A 23,358-nucleotide genomic window follows, 5' to 3' on the forward strand; every position below is an offset into this window, starting at 1 on the left:
AAAAATTACTCAGTTTTTAAAATTAATACATATTATGATATTACAATACTTATCAGAGGAAAACACAGCCGTTGATACAATCTATACAGTTGTTTACACAACTATAATGGTACGTAACAAGTATAGTTCTAATATAATCTAAAATTAACTGAGACATACAAAAAAACTTCTAGCGTATAAACGTCGGACCATTGCAAGAGACGAAGAGGATTAATTCTCCGAATTTTTAAAAGCAAATAATATGTCTTTATACAACTAAACAGAATCGGTAGAACAGTTTTTTCTCCATTAGTCAACTAAACATTGACTCTATTGAAAAGGCAACTATTTCAATAGTGTATAATATTTTGTATTAATTGTTTTTAGCTGCACATAACTATCGCGTTGCGTGTAAGACAAAACATGCGTGTAAACCGTTTGTCTGTTCGGTCATTTGATATTGACAGATACACGCGTACTTTGCTGTCCCCAGGCGTTTTTGAATTTTTGCACTCGCTTCTATTAGTTCTACCCAAGTTGGACTGAATGCGTGTTACATTGAATATGGAGTTATGGTCTGCTTTCCACATTTCTTTATTGGTTAATACAACAATTATATTGTAAGGCTCACGCACATCCTAACCGAAAGCAAACGTTCAGTTGGCAGTAATATTTTAACGAAGTTATAATCTGACGTATATGATTTATTAGTTTGTTAGGTGCATTCTATTTAAATAATAATAATTATTATCCATGTTCAAATAGATGCCTCAAACTCAGAATTATTACTAAAAAAGGATACTTTTTAATATTAGGTACAGTTATCTTATTGGCTATTGCTGTTTATAAAAATTTACTTGTTTAATATTACAATAGTGATTTGAAAAAAACCTATACCATTGTATCGAGTAGAGTTTTCAGTATTTATAATAATATAATTTTACTGGAAAATTTGAAAAAAGTCACTCATTTTCATAAGCCCCTTATGAAAAAATATCACAGGCAAACGCAGACATAGAAAAAAAGTACATAAATATATATTACTGTAAAAAATACTCTCTCAGCTACGACAGCTCAACTAATATGTACCGGGTGATTGGTTAACTATGGACCAGTCAACAACTCAAAAGGTATTAGACTTGTTTTAATTATTTTTTTTTATAATTTTATAGTTATTAATTGGGAAAAATGTAATGTTTTTTTAAATTATAACACCGTCCCTTATATATTAAAATCTTATAAACTTGAGGTTTTTAAATAGTAACGTACATATTTGATTAACTTTTTCAATTAAGAATAATTTGCTGAATAAGTTGACTGGTTGATAACCAGTTGTGGATAATTAGTTTCAAAGTTATTAAAGTTTAAAATTTAGGACAGGAGGAAGGGTGGAGAGTAGAGATGTTTTTATCTGCGCGCATTACTCAACCGCTCTTCCCTTCCCGTCATAACTTTTAAAATTGAATAATTTAAAAACTAATTATCCAAAACTGGTTACCGACCAGCCAAAAAAATGTACAGGAAATTTTACTTAAATTAAAAAGTTAATAAAATACATACGTTACCATTTTAAATTCTTAAGTTCATGCGGTTTTAACATATAAGGGATGGGGTTATATTTTTCAAAAATATATTAAATTTGTCTCAACTAATAACTATAAAGTATAAAAAAAATAACTAAAAAAAGTCTAATATCATCTAAGTTATTGACTGGTCTATAGTTAACCAATCACCCGGTATGTAGAGTTTTACACAGTTTGCAGTCAGGTTCATATAACAAGAGTGTAAATCTGTCAGTTAATTATGAATCTATCGATACACAATGTATTATGCTACAAATCAGTGAATCAGTGAAAAAACAACCAGTTTAAATTGATATTCAGTAGTCGAACCGTTATTATTATATTATTACACCGGTGTACCATTCATATCCTGGGTATTTATTGTAAATCCTTTTGACTTATTCCATATAGGTACAATACGAAAACAACCGTCATTAGCATATATAATATTATAATATTATCTATAATGGTTAATAATCGTACTATTGTCATGATACAGGCATGTACATTATTGTATAGCAGTAAAAACGTACTTAAACTATTGTTTTTCTTTTTTGACGGCCGACGGGGACGATTATTATTCAGAGTGTAAAAGTTTGTGGCTCGTGTCCGTCAACAATATCATCACCGAATTTATGGAAAAACTCGGAATCATGTGGCCCATTGAATCGTGACTGCTGCCGTAACACGAGCTCGTGTCCGGGCACACGAGACACGCGTCTAAGTGGCAAGTGCTTATACCTACACATATAGGTATTATGTTTATGTAAAGTGTGCACGTACACGTTATGATGATTTATAATAATTATTACCCATATGTATATAATAAAAGTTCAATGAAAAGACTAATGTCTAACTAAAAAGTTAAATCGAGAAAAACGCCTAAAAAAAGTATATTTTTTTCTACTGAAAATTACCGCGTTCTACATCTTTATTTGAACATGGTCGAATTCTTCTTCTTCAACACCTTAACGGTCAATATTAAGGACCTGCGCAGCCACTAGTAGGCTTCTCCGTGTTTCTCTATTCAACGCCTAGCCTGTTATTGCATTCTCGTCTACCAGTATTATACATATTTTTAGTCAGGGTCTTTCTATCTGATCATTGGTCTACATCCCATTCCAAATTTGTTTTATGCGACGTTGGCAACAAAATTATAATAGTCTGATCGTTTAAAATTGTTTTAGACAGAAAAAAATGGCACTAGAGTAATGGATGGCATGCGAAGATAGTTTTTAAAAAAAGGTAAATAGGATATACTAACGGACAGGGCAGGGAAGAGAGGCGTTAGAAAAGGAAGATGGGTCTAAATAATACATTTCCCATACTTCACAATTGTTTTAATAATTACATTTTGGCCATTGCCTTTGGCATTATTTCCCCAAAAACCTATGTAATAGTATTATAAACTGTTATGTTAGTGTTTAATTTTTTTTTTTAGAAAACATCAACATAATATTATGTGAGTTTAGGCTTTATCGTAATGCGAGGTACTAACACTACAAACGATTGACGAATCATTCAATAGACAGTACAGAATTTTTTTACAATAAATTCGAAACAAGAATAATGGCTAGTGAACTTTGGGTTTGTGTGAATGCTAATTTAGGAGTACAGCGGTTCCGTAATGATGTTCTTTAGCATCTCCTCAGTTGCCACTACAATCTCGTCGAGTGGGTGGAAATTCTTATTTTTTTCTTATCTCGACGAGAAAATTTATACATATATGTATATGTGTGCGCGCTGTATGTTATAAAACCGCCGTACCCGTTACATACTTGCATACTTGTGGTCGACCGCAAACGACTCGGAGAAGGGCGGCACGCGGGTTCGTCATCGGCTCACGATCAAACGCTTTACGGACTGGCGACGACGCCATAAAAAATAACATTGATATATGTATATATATATATATTATAATAATATAGGAATAATATAATTTAAGGTATAATATTCGAAACGGACGCGGTATAAACGACGGTACATAAGAGAGTGATGAAAAAAAGGCCGTAAAATAATAATACTATTCTCCTCCGCCTCCGCCGCCGTCACCACGGTGCTGCTAATGGGTTGTAAAAGAAAAACACGAACACGGCTACTGTATGTGTGCGAGGTAAATATATATATATATATATAAATGTATACTTATGTATATTGTATTTACTATATACGTGTCGGCGGTCAGACGCGCGTCCAAGTAAGCGTGGGCCGCGTGGGAACCGCTTGTGGCTTGGGCAAGGTCGTCTTATAGGTATCGCTTGTCCGGCTATTCGACACAAGCACCAAACAACAAAAATCTTTAAATAGGATATCGCATGCAAAATACACGGCATAAGTCTGAATATATAATTTAACTGCCAGAAGCGTGAGCGATAAAGAGCGGATGCGTCTCACCTGAATTAAACCTGAACTCCTAGTAAAGAGCTAACTGTTCTCGTATTAACATACAAAACAATGTATTGCATTTGTAGGGCTACTTATAAAATACATTGCTTGGCATTTATATACGTCTAATATTTACATAGTACAAAGAAAACATTTCCCAAAAAAGTAACAATATCACAGAAAGGTGTGCTATTCTACTATATGTGCTTTTTGCAACATACTCCTGTTGGTAATACAACTTTAAAATATCAATTTCAAATTGAAATTAAGTATTAAAAGTATACTTACACCCAGAATTTCTAAGAATTATTATCCGTCAAGTTTGACATACTTAGCTTTATTGAGGTATACCACCGCTATAACCGTACTACATAATGTATGCACATTGCACTCTGTGTGTGGTAGAATAGACTATATTATAATATAATAGGGCCGCTGTTTGTATTATAAATAGCGAAGAACCATCAAGCAACCCTAGAGCAACGGTAATGACACTTAATTGATGATACATGAAGAGTTAAACGGAGATGTCTGGGGGGGGGGGAATAGGAAACGAGCGAAAAATTTCCCACGGTATTCACTCTATGCGATTAGATTTTCATATTCAAATAGCGTATTATTACTATATTGGGAATTGACTGTTTGGGATTTAATTTTAACCACATGCAAATATGAACCTCAGAAAACACCTACGGTTAGAACGGCTATTTAAATGGAGCTGGTAATAATAACTTCAAAAATGAACTAATAATTTATTCTAAAGAAATTACATAAAATATTTTATGAAATCTGCTGTTAAGGAAATCACATCTACTCTTTGTGAGCGAACCTTTTTTCAAATGTTCAATCATTATTATTGTTTTAGCCGATTTTATTTACTGACACTGTATAGTAATTGTAAGCGCAGCAAGTATTTTTCTTGAAAGCGTTTTCATTTTCGAATATGTTACTCTAATTCACTTGTCCTACTATCCTATCTATTATTTTGCTTTCTGTTTTTTCCAACTATAATACATTGTAGAGTCCATCTTCAGAGCGATGGTTACCGTTCCACTGTCTTAACTATACTCAGTGGAACAGTGGCTATCAGTTATCACTATAAATGCATGGGTCCGAAACCTCAGCATGCAAACTGAGACATAGGATACATTTGAAAATTATTAAATTAATATTTCAATCTACGACAGTTTTAACACAATCATAAAATTGTGATATAGTTTAATTTATTTAGGGTTTTTGTACATTTTCATCGTTTTAAAAATTAAAAAATCAATTAATTTTTATGAACATTTTTTCTAAAAACTAAAAATGCAAAAACTAACGACAATGTAAACGAATGTCATACAGTTTTCATTTTAGGAACAAAAGAGGTATATTCACTATGCAATGCCGAGTGGCACAAGAACATTAATTGACTCAAAGGGCTTAAAAAAAACAAACGGTGAACATTTATAGGTCCTAACCTCTACGACGGTATCTTGAGTGAGTAGTGACTAGACCTATTTTTACATTGTAACACGAGTAGTGTGTTCTTTTATTGATCATTTTAACGGTACTAACGGGTTTTTTTTTTTTTTGTTAGATGTTTAACCGTTAATGAGTGAAATATAAATCGCTTAAATCCCGACCATTGTGGACGCACGGACTGACGACGATGAGTTAAGCGGCAATAAGTAAGGGAAAAGACGGCGTCGGCTTCGGTGTGTGTGTGTGTGTGTGTGTGCAAAGGAACCGACGGTAGTCGTCGAGTGAATTTTATTGGTGCGCGATGATCGTAAAAATCAATAGACCAAAGCCGTAGTTCTACCCATAAGACTCTGTCGGTCAGGTGCACCAGGATATGTGTGTGTGTGTTTGTAAGTATACAGCCTATGGAAATGTGAAGGCTCATTACAGTTGGAAGATTTATCGGTGGCGGACGCGCGGTCGCGTCAAACCGCGCGTTGATTAATTACGACCGGACCATTGTGGCGGCGGTGACTCTTATAACTCTTCTTCTCTTCACCGTGTCCGTGTCACACACACACACACACACATGCATGGGATTTTTCTCTAATAAATTCTATAAAAAAACGTACCTTGCTGGAAGTAGTTGGCTTTCCGGACGTACACGCACACCAGGGCCATCAGCTGCAGTTGAGACAGCCGTTGCCGGGTGGACGGCGGAAGTGGTAACAGATCCCGGAGGTTGGCGATTTCCGCGTTTATCAGGTCCCTCCGGAGTTTACTCGCTCCTTTGGTAGATTTGGTCGCGTCGAACCTTAGAACAAAACAAGTCACGTGTTACCCGGAGTCTGGCATTATAATAATATCAGTGTTAAGGTCAATATCGATTTGAGACTCTCTAGTTGTCGGATAGAACTCAACTCATATTATAACACCAGTGTATTGAGTATGCAAAGAGTATACTCAAGTATAAAGTAAGTCCTAACATTAATACAGAAAAATTCGAATGCCAAGAATCGTTATTGTAAAAAATAAATTAATGTCTCAATATTGGCGGTGGTCAGTATATTAATCACATTTGTTATGGCCCTTTAGCGGTAGTGCAGTTGAGTATAGATAATTACTTATATACCTACATATATATATTATATTTTTGCGTTGATGAGAAGTGATTAGACATAAAATAGTCAACTAAACACATCGTTATAGAGCAGTTACTTATTATTTTGATTTTCCCATGTATAGTTGTATCTGATATTTTTTTTTATCTCATAAATTTGCTGACTTTATCATTTTTAACTTGCCATTCTTTGGTGGCAATTCTTAAAGAGTTAAGAGATCGCTCAACATGGTAAATGGCCCTACTCTTTCTGGCAAACGCAAAATATAGCGCAAAAATACTTGCGAAAAAGTTACTACAGAACATTTTTTATCGTTCTACAAAGATATAGTTTTAAGATGACATAATTTGAACTGTAACCCTGTTTAATAATAATAAAAAAACAAAACAATAAAAACCAAATTGGTCCGGAAGTTCGCACATTATTCGCACTATGTAGCATAATAGTTTATTATTATAGAAATTTGGCCGTCAACAACATCGCCTAAAAATACGAGGCTACAAGGACAACGGCGGTGGCGGCAGTGTCTTAATTAAATCCTTAAGGACGCCTCCGGCAGTGTAATATCCATGTACATTATAATATATTATGTATATATCGTAGAGGAATTGTTCGCGGTGTGTCCTGTGTGCGCCCACGCACACTCACCACTGCAATATATAGGCCGTTATCGATTAATGGCCTACGATAAAGCTGACGATGCCGCCGCCGGCGCCGTACCTTCCCCGCTTATCAGAGTGTATACATAACGAGTTTGCGATTTGATATTTCGAAAAATTATTATAATCGAAAAAGAAAGTAGTCTAGAAACGAATGCCGATTATAATGTATTGTAAGAAGATAATATTCTATCACACATGCCTTAGTACGATCGACCGCGTATCGGTTAATTAAAACGAAAAATAATACAGGACAGCAAAAATCTAGTACAATATTTTCCATCTATTAAAAAAAAAAAAATCTGTTTTTTTTTTGTACCGATTTGACGCGTTCTATGTTGCAATACACGCATTCCAAAATGAAGCTGGTTTACAACGATCTTAAAGTGTTTTTGAGTATTAGTACAGACAAAATATATACCAAGCTCAACAAATACAAATGCTTAATATACATAGTGTGTAGTCTTAAGCATTAAAAACAGTCGAGCTTACACTAAACCTGCGGTATACTATTGCAAGGAGCCGGCACAGGACTTGTGCACCAACGTCTAATATAGTGTAAAATATGCATATTACACTCATATATACTTTTCGGTTATCAATGCAACGGGTTTAAACTTACATCCAAAGACGTATGGAATGTTTTTATTGATAAAAAAAAAATTGTATATATATATATATATATGATGGACAGAAGTCATAAGCATCCGTGAGAAATGTTCATTACCTACCGGCCACTGAGTACATATTGATACTGATGTCATGAGACGACCAGAACTGGTATTTTGTGTTTGCTTTGAAATATTGTACAAACAATCTACATGTACAAACTGTTAGAACTTATGTTTTTTTCGGTAGTTAACCGACGAGTGAACTCGTGTGAATGTAAATTGCAAATTCACACAATTCTATTTGCCGCCGGGCAAACACAATAATAATAATATGATGTTATATACCGTCGCGGCTCTAACCGTATAATATTAACACATAATTGGCGACACATTCGACGACACCGAACTGACAATGATGAATAACCGCCGTCGGGTAAGACAGGAAATTATTCAAGAGATTGTTTTTTTATTACATTATACTAGGTATTAATGTTATTATTAATAAAATATACACCCATGTCAGCCGCGGCGATACTATTATATGCGACGACGATGGTCATCACAACCTGGGCCCATTGATGCCAGTGACATTTGTACTTATAACTTATTCATAAGAAAACGAATCGGCACATTTATTATCACTTTTTGTCGTCCGGAGCAGCAGCAGCTGTCGGCGATTCTCTTTTTTTCTTCCCTCGTGTCCGTGTAGAAATATAATATATTATTTTATTCTCTACAACGGTATTGTCATACATATTATTGTACAATAACATTCGCTATGCACTTACTAACGTCACTGTCATAGTACCGCCAGCGGTCTTACATTCTACATCCAAATTTTATGTAAATCAGTTCAAAGCAAAATAACCATTTAAACGACCCGGTCTTGTTTTAATCCCGTTAAATACATATTAATAAGAATATTGACGTATGCGTTGACTTCACTCGATTTTTTAATGTTATTATTGCGCTGATAAATTAAAGTACTCGAACCGTCAACGCGTCATCCGACCCTGAAGTACCTACTATACTATCCAGTGTACAGATATTACACATGGAATAGGAGTAGGTATTATATTAATGTCCCGTTAACACAAGAGTAAATGGGTCAAGCGATTGTAGTGGAACGTTTATATAATAACTCTAAAACATCGGATTCGGCATACAACCAACAAGACTTTATTCATTGTGTGTCCGTGTACGTTTTGTTTTGATTGATATCTGAGTAAGTAAACGACGGCGCCGACTATGACTTCAAACAATATTGTGATTTCCCATGGTAAACCGCAGTGCGCCGGCAGTGATCATTATTCGACTATACGTCAACGTGTCTTTAAAAAATATATATAATTACATGATCTACGACATCGTTCAACAGAGTTTTGACGCAAACATTAACATCGAATTAAACGCACGTAGATAATATAAGACGTACACGCATTACAGTGTCCCATCTATGTTAGAAACTGATTTACTCCAAAAATATGAATATTTTTAAAGTGATTTTGTTTTCTATGCTTGAAGGTACATAATATTTTACTATATTTTGCAATACTTACTACTTTTTTTGTATCCCTTATACGTACAAAAAGTATAGATTTGGTTTTGTCAAATGGAAACAATTGTTTTAAATTCCATAAATATTTTTAAAAAATGTTTGCGGTTGATATTTTAATTTATATCAATCTATTTGTTATAGCTATGACTTTGTAATAAATCCAAAAACCTGTAGCCCATAAAATTAATATTGATGTTCGTATTGTCCGATAGGTGATAACACCAATAACTAGCACAAGACAATATTTTAAGACAATGATAGACAAGCGGTTCTTATCTACTTATTCAAACACAGTGACGACTACTGGTTTTTGGAAAACCGAAAATGTATGATAATTTATTGTAAGGGAAAAGTATATTTGCAATGTCTTAGAAAATAAACAAATTGATGAACATTAAAAATTAAATGTGCAAAAATCACATAAAAATGTAATTTGTACAGTAAATGTTTTGAACATCGTGTTATATTTTTCAGTTCAATTGCCAATAAAATATCAATCAACGAGTAAAGGGGATGGTTAGCATTTTACCGTATTATAGACTACAGAATTATTGTTATTGCTTACATTTGTATGTATTTGCGATTAATAGAGTATAAAGAACATAAGGAAATCATTGTGCGACCTTATGTTGTAGCCGAAAATAATTATACGTAAGAGTAAAACACATCAGTTGATATAGGTTTGAGTCAGGCCTAGCGGTGTTCGCGTGTGGTCACCTATATGACAATAATAATATGTAAACGATATAAAATAAATAAATATGTGTAGAAAGGTATTTACAAGGATGTATGTAATATATATGTGGCTGTATTATACTTGATAATATAAAGGCTATGTGTGTGATGTATAGATACGAGATCGAGGTACGTATAGAATTATACAAATATAGATATAATAATAATAATATATTAATGTTGGAAAAAAGGTGAAACGAATTATATATATATATGTAGGCGATATTATAGGTGCGAGTTTGTCACCTGATTTAGAGGCGTTGTAAAACCCCATAACGCTGTACTAAAAGGAATAACATTATACTATTATAATATATTATATGCACCATATGTATATATTTTTTATCATGGCGAAGGAGTTAAACGCTTGACGAGTATAAAATACAAACGTATTTATTTTCGCGTTACACACATATAATAACATGTATGTAAGCACATTATATAGGTATATGTATATATAAATATATTCATATTACTCCATATATAAAACTGGATGTGGTTATAATAATAAACGTCAGCCGGCTCGTTTAATAATTTAATGGCTGACCGGTCGAAATTAAAGGAGCACTGCCGGAGACAAACGACGTGTAAAAAGTCACCTCAGTCGCGGCGTTATGTTATTTTATCCGTATATAATTATTATCTGTACTGTATAAAATATACAATACACACACATACATATTTATATAAAGTGTAACATAAACCGATACCGAACAGAATCTACCCTCTATAGAAAATAATACAATGTACGATATAGCGTCTCCCCGTCTGTTATAATAATAATAATCGCATTCGTCCAAGTTGTGTCTCGTAAGCTCATATTGTCGTTGTACATTATGTAATACATATTTTTATCCCGTATAATATACCTACTTGACTATAGATGTTTACTCGTGTGTATGTTGATTTGTAAAGCGTACGGGTTATGGTATAGGTATATAATATAGGACTCGCAATACCGTTTACGAGACTTGGTCGCTTAAAAAAAATGGTCTGTCTTTGATCGTGTTACACATAAACTTCTGTCGACCGCCTCAACCATTAGCCGTTTTACCAAAAAATGTCACGTTTCTATCAAACTCTTACTGTTCAAAAGATCAAAATTGTATTCAGTACTTATCAAAAACTGTACCTCATACTAAATTTATGTCACATAAATGGAACAAAAGAAACCATTCTAATTTACCTACTTGTTTTGTCGTACAACTATTTTAAAGATGGTAGATTCTTTTGACAATTTTTTAAGTAGATATGCTAAATTTGTCGATAGCAAAAATAGTGGATTTTATTCAACCAATATCTAACGCTTATGATTTCCTTGTGCAATACAAGGATCTCGTATCTCTGTATCAACATAGATACGATTTTCTATCAAAGACTGTGTAAACAATTTGAAGGGCACAGACGCAAAAATATGTCACTCTGAGACCAAATATTTTCTCGGATTTGCCATTATATAGAACTGAAATCGTTCATCTGCATCGAAGCTTTTAAAAATATTCCAAGTGTTCTTCGTGTGCTAGAAAGTACAAAAAATGTGTATAATATGTCTGTGAAATTCAGAAAACATAGTGGTTGAAACATACATTGTAATATTATGCTTGTGGGCGTTAAAATGTATTACATTTTCATGTTATATTGATGGGCACTTGCTTGCATACAGGTAACCCTTAAAGCAATGGGTCTGTAGTGTGAATAGATAACTGTCAGCGGTGACACAGCATCGTATGTGCATCAGCTGTATAGTCGGTATTATCGTCATGTATCTGTGAGTGTTTTGTCATAGGACTAATGTTAAACGCGTGGATATCATTTTTTTTTTCGTGTATAAGTGTGTACTTTTCGTAACACACACGAAAGTATATTATGTACAATATAATACACATTAAGTAGTGTTTCTGTAAGTTGAAATGACAAATGTCCGACGTTCAAAAACTCTAAACAACAAGCGTAGAGTGTTCACTATACAACGATATATCTATTATAATGCGCGCCGCTCTTTTTAGAGAAAAATGTACTCTCCACTCCGAGACTTCAACTAAAAAACGATAACCGAAGTTAAAATATGGGCAATTGTGTAAGTAAAAAAAAAAAATTGTTTTTTTATATTTCACGTTTGAAATCCATTCGTCTGTCAAACTTTGACTAGTGGATGATTATTAGTGGTTACACAATAATGTTTAAAACCTATACAGTCCTTTAAAATACATTTACCTACAGCTGTATACAAATACGATGTCAATGGTTTGTCATTATTTGTGCGCTATCGATAATATTTAGATAACCTAACAGCTTAACACGGATACGATAGTCCATACATAATATTATTAATAATACCGATTAGTCTACCTTTAACTATAGTTTTTTTAAGCTTCTAATCTACAAACGATTATCCGGACCTCATGCATTAAAATAAAATAAAATACCTATTCGTTTTTTTTAAATATAGTAAAAACTGAGTAGGCATATTTTTACAATATTTTCAAGATTTATAAAAAAACGACATATATTACATTTCCGGTCTGTGGCTAACACTTTACTATATTATGTATATATTGTTGTATGTAATTAAATCATTAGTAAATCGATGCGATGGTATGGCCCGTTTAAATATATTTTATTTAGTGAAGAAAAAACGCGGTCATCACAACTGCTATGAAACTAATCCAATGTGTTTACAAGATTGAAAATAAATTATAAAACACACAATCCAGCTAAACGGAATGAACCACATACAATACACGGCATACATGTATAATTTATGTCTGTGTAGCTACACGGTCGTAAACATCATGTACATTGTACGCAAGTCTAATAAAGCTATATTTTCTTAAAGTGATAATTACAATTGTACGTTAAGGGTGGCATGCAAAAAGTGTATCCATGTGAACCGCGCACGCTGTAAAGAATAATATTGTAAGATGTATTATACGCCGACATGTTAGGAGTACCTATATAATATATATATTTATGTGTGTTACATACTTATATTCATCCTGCCTGGGCACTTCGGCTGTTGGTACATAATATACATACATTTTATCATCTGTGTAATTACCTCATTGATCCAATAGTATAATATATTATATCTTCTACGTACTATAATATTATGTTTAAATGGGTTGTCGAATTATTTTATTAGACATAATGTATAATAAATAATTATTAGTCATACTCGTGCGATAACTTCGGAGTACAGAAATAAGTTCAGTATTTATTATTATTATAAAGGTACGCGCGTTCATCTAGAAGACAAATGAACTAGATAACTAATTTAAAGAATTAAATAAATATATTTATTATTTTAAAATCAAGAGTATAATATTCGAGGTGCAAATAATGAAGGTAATGTAATATTTTTAGAAAATTACTTGAATTAATTTATTTCGGTTAAATTAGATTTTTAATTGAATTAACTGAACGTTATTATATAATTTAAGTTTAGCTTATAATTTACAATTACCTGATAATATATGATTTCTAATTTAATGAAAATAATATAATGATAGGCATTGGCTTGCCTAGTCTCACGTGAAAAATTACTATATACACCTATATTAAAAACATATTACATATACTAAAAAACCGTCTAGACATCATTTAAATACAAATATTTATTACTAAAAATATTTATGGATCCGTATTAAAAATAAGTATAACGTATTTTATAGTATGATGACTAGGTATTTAAAGTATTTTTTTGGAGTCGACAAAGAATTATGTGTAATGTGGGAAAAAAAAATTAAATTAAGTGATTTTTTTTTCTTCTTTAACAATTTATCAACGATTTTAACTGTGCATTCCGATAAAGGATAAGTTCAGCGTACAACTGTTACAATACCACTTTAATACCATTCTATATGTAGGTGTTTATAGTGGACAGGCGTGTGTACATTTTATTATAGGAAGTAGGTACCTAATATGCGTTTAATGTGCAATGCGTTTTCAAATTCACAGATCCATCTTATTCGCGTGCAAAACCAATGTTTTTACACTGAAAAAAAAATGGTGTGATACCCGTTTGGTTTATTATCGTTGTAGCTAGAAGGCATGTTTTGCATATTAGTGTTCATATATCATATATTACATATAATATGCATATACAGTATTTTTATACATATGCATTCGGCGACATGGATACTTTTTTTTTTTTGTATATTTTCCCCGATATTTAATTAAATAATTATACAGTCCTCCTCATACGCCTCCCATGTATAGTTTAGGTTATATTCGTTGTGTCTTAATAAAACGCGGTCGTAGTAATAATTAAAAAAAAACTTTCAACGATTTCCTGTATTATTATTTTTTATTTATTTATTAGAATGCATATATATATATATATATGATGACTATTTATAATTTTATAATTAGAAACTACGGTCATCGTAATATATTATAATAGTACGTTTTTTTTATGAATGAAATTTCCACATTCGGCCTTATAAAACCGGTACGCGAATAAATCCAAACACATGTTATTATAATATCCGGAGGAATACTTACTTATAAGTAGGTAATAAAAAAAAATAAAAAATATTTATATTTATTTTAAACGCGGCGGCGGTGGCGTAGCGTGGGTTTTATTTGACAAATAACACACACACATTTTTTTCATTGATAAATTAACAATCACAGCAGAGTAGGGGATCGTTGCTGAAAATAACTCAAAACAGGAGTTGAAGAGAAAACCGTTGTATAAAAGTATATAAAACTAGTGAAAAAACCATATATAGGTACATATTACAACATGTAGGTATATAGGTTCTATATGTATTATACTGGTAACGGTATTAAACGAAAACCACGATGATGGTAATAATAATAATAATTAAATTGAACCGTTTAAAAGAAGATGGGGCGTCCGTCTGTCAGAGTTATTCAATTTTTTTTCATCATTCTGTGGCCGACCGACGCGTTATTTATTTTACACCGGCACCGTCTCCGCTGAACCTCACTATGCAGTACTTCTCGATATAAAAAATATATATATAGTATACATATTATAGTACACATAATAACAATATTATAATATACCTGCCGTACGGGCGGCGGCACTCGCTATATTATATTATATGTATATGTATATACTTGTGTGTAACGGCTGTCAAGTCGACTTGAGACCATTTAGTCTGTCTCTTCACCATTTATCAGACCGTCCGTCCGATGGGTCGTCGACGCTGAGCGCAAAACCGAACCGAATTAATTGTTTTTTATTATTTATTTATATTTATATTAAGCTTACTCGTCCTGTACATTGTTTTATATTAATATTATTATTTTTACCCTGCTAATTCTCCTATTGGCATTTATTGCTGCATATAATATAATATTAAAACCCATCTCGCCCAACCGTTTGAGATTTTGTTTTCTTTTCATCTTATTCTATCATATTATTTCTTCTACAGTATGCGCGACGTGTCCATCTCGACCTGTATAAACGATTTTGTTTTGTAGTATATTATTTTATTCGTACCCCGCAAAGACTTTGAACGCGTGATTTCACACCGTATAACCTTTGTGTGTATTTGACATTTCACGATTTACCTACTTATAGACATTACCGTTTAGTTTTATTGTCGTTTACCTTAGACTATAGATAAATAGATTTAGGCTATCCATGTACCCAAATAAATAGAGCAGTTATTTCTAAAGAGTCGTCGTATGAGAGCCGGAAAATATGATGTCTATTTTTTGACACTATTGGATAACCATTGATGTAACTAATACTACTGTAGAGTAATTGGGTAGAGAATTTAATTTAAAAAATTATATTTTAGCTTCGACAAGAGTCAGTCGTGCTCCCTGTCCATCGTGCCCCGACCTCTCTGTGCTGGCCGTAGTCGATTCAATCAACGGTCATCATTGTTTAAACAGTAAATATTGTTTAACTTTTATATACAAGCGAAGGCTATAAAATAAAACCAATCTATAGACCTTATAGACGAATCACGAAACGGCTGTATAGTTGAAAACCAATCGTTTAGTTGTCTTAACCGTGTTATTACCAACTTATGCGGCTCTATTTATTTAATATAGGCTCCGAACTTAATATTATAGTTTATATCCGTTTTTATTCTAGTCATTGCCGTCGATTTATAGCCAATTGGGAACGGACAACCATAGCGTGTGTGTGTATTAGTTTTTGAAAACCGAAGACCCACTTAGACTTAATTTGTGATCAGCTTGCTTGCATCTCATCAGAAACGTGTACGGCGAAAGTGAATTATAGTCGATGGAATGGCTGTGTAGATTGAACGCTACACGTGACTTATGGTAGGTATTTTAGTTTCGGTAAAAGCCTTTAGTTTAAAAGGCTTAAGGTTCAGCAAGTGGCTATAGTAACTAAAAAAAAAAAAATATGGCAAAGAAAGTCGAAAAAATAATACAGCAACTCGAGATGGCGCCCCTAATTTTCCCACTTGTAATCAGGACTACTGGACATCAATAATATGATCGACCAACTGTATTGAATGTTTTTTTTTTAAGGTCCAAATGAATTATGATACAATAACCAGTTAAATTATTGCCATCCGCTTTCAGTTCGAACGATATGTTCATAATATTATTTATTATTATTAAATTAAATATGTTTGTCTAACTGCGGGGCACAAGTTGATAATTTCGACCGACTATTTATCTACACACTTGTTGTTACCGTTGTTATCGATCCTGGTGGTGTATATACATAATAATATTATGTGTGCATAATATTACACTAGCTGCCACATGCGTACACTACAATATATAGCTGTTATAATACTAGAAATCATTTTTTTTTATTTCACAACAATAATTATTGATGGTCCTATGAACTTTTACAATACTACTATTGTACGCTTGTGTACATAATATACATGATAATATATATTTTATTATACACATGACTAATAGTAGACTACGCCCTCGTATACGGGTTTCTTGCAGCGATTACTCAACTGTGTGTGTATGTGCCTTGTGTATAATACTATAGTATATTGGTGTAACAAAAAAATATTAAATGCCCGTAATAATATATTTGACTTGAGAGGTTTTGTTTTGTTTTTTACCACTTCATGTCTGTAAGGCGAATAGGGCCGGAATCCAATTCTCACACCGCGTTGATAATACCCATATAAATATACATAGCATATAAATATTACATATCTTTATATATATTTATATACATACCTATACCATACGAATTCGTTTGAGATATGGATCGAAATTATACCAAGCTTGTAATAACGCGCAGTTATCTATAATATGGTCACTGGTCTGTAATCGCCCAGTGGGTATAAACCGCAAGGGAAGTCTTTTTTTTATGGAAACCTCCGGCAATATTTTCTGAAAATCACTACATCGATACTTACTACTACTGTAAGTAGTTAAATCTCTGCTCGTCTAGAAAAATGTTTTCTTCTGGATCCGTGCACGCATAAATCAGGTGGATGTAGGCCATCTGATATGAACATCTAAAGAATATTGATGTCCTGCATGCATCAAAGAAAACTATTCACACAATTATTGTTAATATATTTTTCGAATGTTGTCAAAAATATAGGAAAATGTTTGCAGTCCGCATTGGATTTTGATTATAATAATATATTATGTATTAATTATTAGTTATGCTATATTATATTTTATGTTTTATTCATAATTTTTACACTGCACGGACGTCATTATAATATTATGGTCGATTTACTATAAGTCACGTACAAACTAAAAAATACAATGAAAATATCCATAGTTTTTAATTGTTATTTTTTATATAACAATAATGGTAATAACTACTGTATGTGTCATCGTTTCGACTGTGCACGGGGATAAGTGCGCGTGACTTGAACTGCAATAAGTTCCAATAACAATTATATATCTAAAATTCAAAGCCCAATACGGGCATTTAGTTTTAAATAGTTCCAAACGTAAAACAGGTCTGAAATATTAATCAACACTATTAACACGTCCATTATTATTATTATAATATAAAGTGATTATTTTCGTTTTTTGGAGATTTCAACGCTGGTATACTTACCGTAGTCAATGGACATATTATATTTATATTCTTCTCAGATATATTCAAAATAAAACTATTGTATAATATTATACGGTTAACTATGTATTTTTTTTCACTTACACACACAATTGACAACTTGAATATATTTATTAAAGAACAAATATTAGGTAGGTAGTATTTAATAAAGATTTATCTATAGGACATTTAAATATGACTTCTGTACTTCTATTACAATTTACATCATTTATAAATTTAAACTGTTTTTTTTATGTACTAAAGTGGTAGGTATAATATTATATAGTAAATGTTGGATAAAAAAAAATGTAGGCTTCGATTCTTTGTATGGAGACTAAAATGATAATTCTATCTAGTTTTTTTATTTATTTTATTTATTGAGATTCTGCATATTAATTCTATCTAGTTGTTGGAAAATTAATTATGTATGAATTATTTGTGAATAAGTAAAAAATACATTATAAGAAAAAAATTAGATGCCTGTAAAAGCTTTTATTAGAGGAGATGTTAAGTCAAATTAAAATTTATTTGGCTTTTGATTTCCAGTCTTTATTTGTACTCTTTATTAATAATAGTTAATTTCGAATAAAAAATTTGACATCTTTCGCTAAAGCCTATAAAGTAAACCTCAATATTTTAAATTTTAAATTGTTCTTCTCTAAGTGCACAGATAGTAGGTATATTATTTATATTTTAGCGCGATATTCGATTGAGACCGACTTATACTTTACTACTAGGATTGTTTATACCATTAAAATATATTGTTGTTTGCAAATACACATATACACAGTGTCGCATAATATAATGTAAACTCTTCCCAGTGCATGTGCACATTGCTAATAATAGTAATAATATTGGAGATGTGCATTATGCGGGATATACTGCACCGATGCTTTGCTGCAGGGGCAAAACAGTGAAAGCCGCGGTCGGTCGGATTTAGGCCGAACCGTACATATATTATACGGGTTTTGTCGTCTTCCAGAGCTTTCTCACGGTTTCTTATCATAGCGTTTGTATCTTTGGCGTAAGTACGCGTTTCTCCGGCTTGTATAGTGATTTACCGATGGCCAAGAAATTGGAGACGTCCTCGCCGGACGCCTATAAGCGCCGAGCTCGAGCACAGAGCTGTTAAACAGAATAGCTTTGGGCACAATAGGCTCATTATTATATTGAAAATGATCAGTACAAGTTCACCGACTATGGTCTGTGTCACTGCTATGTTATAACAACAACGAGTAAACCGCCATATATCAGACCAAACGCGACGATTGTTTTGGTCAGAATTGTATTTTAGATGCGATAATAATATAAATATACTATAACATCAAAACTATCTGTGTAGGAGGCTATTAGGTATCTACTTTATAATATTAGCTAATCTGTGAACCAAGGGTTGAGAATAAATAAAACAATGCAGTGTAAAATACTTGAAAAGAGAAATGTTAATTTATAATTTAAAATAAACACCATTTGTTTAAAAATTGTATTATGTATTTATAAATTTATTCAACTAACGTTTTAATTTTAAGTATATACAAGGAAAAAATACCAACTAAAATATTATGGTTAATATAGGGATATTATAAATGTATAGCTGGAATAACTATAAAAATAGTTGCTTGAACTAAATATTTATTTGGGGAACGCAGGTTAAAATATCATAATGTGCTAATTACAAAGTTGGGAAAGTTATTTAATTTTACTCGTTTTAATGTTTTAATCGTTTACTGGTTAAGCATACAGCAAAAAAGTTTCAGTACGATTAAAGAATAAGTAAAAAAAAGTCAAACTTTGTGTCAAACAGGCTTTTAATAAGTTTTAGTTACAAAGGGACGTATATTTTGTAAATTACCTATAGTAACCGAAACTCACCTTGTGTCCCCCAATCTTAAGTCAATATCTTCTATACCTATGCCACTTTGGCGAGTAATTCGTGTGCCATTTATTTTTATTTAAGCTGTGCTTTATTAAGAAATCCGCCCGGCGGCCAAAGGGGATCATCTATTTACACGGTCATAGCCTACAGGTGTATACTAGTTGACTTGTTCGCAATTCCCACGGAACGTCCGACAAGTCCCATCGCGTGTCTATCATTGAGTTTATATGTATAGTGTATACCTATTACCTATACATATATATGCGAATAATACGTGTGCGGTGTTATAATACACACATCGAGGTGGCGGCTCCCGAGAGTCGTGTGAATAGTAATAATAAAATAATATAATATAAAGAAAAACATAAGGAAAAAAAACGGCACGCCATCCGTTGCGCGGCTACTGGTTTGCCACTCATTTTATTATTATTATCATTTCTTTAAAAGCGCATCCGACGGTTATTATTATTATTATATATATATAAATATATTAAGTTTTTTTTTGTGTGTACGATGGTGTCTGTCTGTTGTATATTTTTTTATAGAGACGAACGTCAGGGCACGAGAATGACGTTTAAAAGTATTTATTGTGTATCGCGCTTTTATATTATATTCATCGACATCGTCGGCGGGGGAGTAGTAGTGTACATAATCGTATATATATATATATATATATATAGGAGCGAGATAGAGAGATGGACAGATATAGACAAAAAAAAATAATAAAAAAATAAGGAACGATTTAATCGTTCGGGAGATTTCACCTAGTAGTTGTAGTGTGTGTGTGTGTGTGTATAGCGAAGGAGAACATTTAAGGCGAACACAAAAGAGGCCGAGTCATCCCGCGGTCGGTCGAGTGCCTTGGCGCGTCTTTCTCGGGCTGACGAAATAATCAGTTCAGGTCTTTACAAATGGAAAAATAATCTTAATATACGCGCGCACATACACACACACACACACAATAACTGTGCATACATATTGTGTGTGTGTGTATAAGCAAGATAGAAAGAAGAGGTTATTTTTTTTTTACCGTGTGAAAAGTTCCCTACGAATGTCCGAAATCTTTATGCCACAGCCGTGGTCGCCCGATGGTGTCTAAATCGTTTTTTAATTGTACTCCGGTAACGACTCTATACATATACCTAAGTCGCGCCATCGCATCGCTCCAATAGAAATTCGTTTTTTTTTTGTATTCTCTTATAAATAACGAGTTTGACAAAATAATTCAACGGACCGTTTGTCTGTCTATATACAGTATACTTCCCCTATATCCCTCTATATTAACAATATGCCCAACGTCAACGACTACCGTTGTATAATAAACTTCCTAATCTACCGTTTTGCGGGTTCATCAATTTGTACCGTTGGCGGAGATTAGGGGGAGGGGCTTGGAATACCAAAAACCTTAAAACTTAAAAATAGTGCTTTTAAAGATACCTACATTTATTTTTTAGTGAGAGATTTGTTGAAATACAAATAAATGTGGCACTAATTATAAGTTTTTAGGGGTTTTCAGATTTCCAAAACGTCCCCCAGGCCCGCCAATGTTTTGTACAAATCGAGTACGCTTTTAATATTATTGAACATTATTTTTGTGTAGGTGTATGATAGCGCTAAAAACATAAGTGATACTAAAGCTCCGATAGTTTGATAAACCCACTTACTTTGTAACATTAATATTTAATTTATTATTTACTTAGGTTTGTTTAATTTTGGCCTTACTGTGCTGAAACCACTAACGTATACACTAATACATAGGTTTTGGTAACTGAAAGTCATAATCCAAGTGGGCCCTGTACAGGGCACATGCTCATAATTAGCTATTCGACAGTCAAAAGAGTGCAACCTATGTATGTTTTAATTATGATTAGGTTTTGTTGTCGAAATGTATGTGTATTATAAATATACATACATAGGCCAATATAATATGAAGGGCACAGGGAAAGAAGGGAAAAACAAAGTTTGTGAATTCCTCTCCTTTTACATAAAAACAAGAAAAATCACATTAGTGTTATTCTACTAAAAAATGTATTTATATAAACAATCTATTGACAAAATAAAAAAAATTAATGGCATTTGTTGACAAAAACTATTTGAAAAAATAAAATTTCATAAATGGGCTTACTACCCTTCTTTCCCTGTGCCTTTCAAATGCTACTACTTAGTAATAATACTTAATAGTAATAAAATCGTTATTGCAGCTCAAGACGGCACGCCGTCCAAGATCAAAAACATAATAATATTGTTAGAGTTGAAAACGGATTACCTCCACTCTTCCTCCCACATACCATTGTATATGTCACTTGCTATGTACACAATATTATGTGGCGTACAATAGTAATTTGAATCATTTGCTTTCCGCTACTCTTCGACGGTAACCGATTTTTGGATATAATTGGAAAGATAAATAAATAATGCATACCTGTACAAAGTACTCGGTTTTCACAATATCTAGATAATATACATAATACTATATATCGAGTAATCGGTTGTCGTAGTGGTACATAACGAGAAGCAGCATAAGGTTGGCAGATTTATGGCTTGTATAGCGTTTATACAATCACGGCATAATAACACCGGTAATGTGTCGGTCGCGGAATAAAAAATAATATTACTTATAATATATACGATCGTTTTTCTTTTTTCTTCGCAAACAAGTACAATATAACATAATATAAACGGTTTTATGAAAATATATTATGTTCTTTACAATATTATTGTATTATATGTACTTGGGCGAATTACCGGTAATTTGTATCCGACCGTTGTCGGTCGTCGTATTACCTATATACCTATGTATATTTATATGTGGAACTTAATAAAACCTATGTTAAGTTTCGCATTTTTTAAAAAAAATAATATAAACCTTATACTAATATATTATATCTTTAAACTTTATACCCGAGGGCAGTGACATTTAATAATATGGAAGGTAAAAAATGTGTAAACACAAACGTAGTAGGTATGCGTGTACGGAATTTGGAGGGAAAGTAAAGAAGAAAAAAAAATTAACGCCGCTTACAAAAATAAAGGAAATAGTCACGCGCATAGGTGTTAACTGTCCGCCTTGTCGTACGTTCAATTGGCATGCATGTGAAATCCGGTGCTTTAGCTGTATTTTCGAACCGTTAACTATCTCTTATAAGACCATTTGACTTATCCTTCAATAAAAACAGAATAGGATAAGTCTAATGGTCGAATTACAGTTGCTTGACGATCATACAACGTCATTTCTATTTGATCACTCCATACACCTCTACATCTTTGTTTATCACACCCCCACCTCCCCAAGCTATCTCGACATCTAAATCGCTGTACCGTGATGTCTTTAATTCGTTTTTTCTATTTCGCTTTCCTGTATTCTCTCAGCATGCCAAAACTATCTTAATCTGTTTGTGTCTAAAACACATCTCATATA

The 23,358-nt window shown here is 32.7% G+C and overlaps 1 protein-coding gene across 1 annotated transcript in view; it reads right to left on the reverse strand.

Annotated features, from left to right (window-relative positions):
* Nucleotides 1-23,358, reverse strand: part of LOC126838871 (PAS domain-containing protein cky-1) — a 100,771-nt gene that overhangs the window by 66,484 nt on the left and 10,929 nt on the right. Inside the window, exon 2 of the mRNA XM_050573636.1 lies at nucleotides 6,005-6,186. Coding sequence (XP_050429593.1) covers nucleotides 6,005-6,186 — 182 coding nt within the window. The remainder of the gene's footprint in view (nucleotides 1-6,004; nucleotides 6,187-23,358) is intronic.

The sequence above is a fragment of the Adelges cooleyi genome, unplaced genomic scaffold (assembly GCF_023614345.1).
Source record: "Adelges cooleyi isolate 19-005CV unplaced genomic scaffold, UGA_ACOO_1.1 ACOO_flye_CR_arks_rails_tigmint_CR_PRNA_30, whole genome shotgun sequence".
Classification (NCBI taxonomy): domain Eukaryota; kingdom Metazoa; phylum Arthropoda; class Insecta; order Hemiptera; family Adelgidae; genus Adelges; species Adelges cooleyi.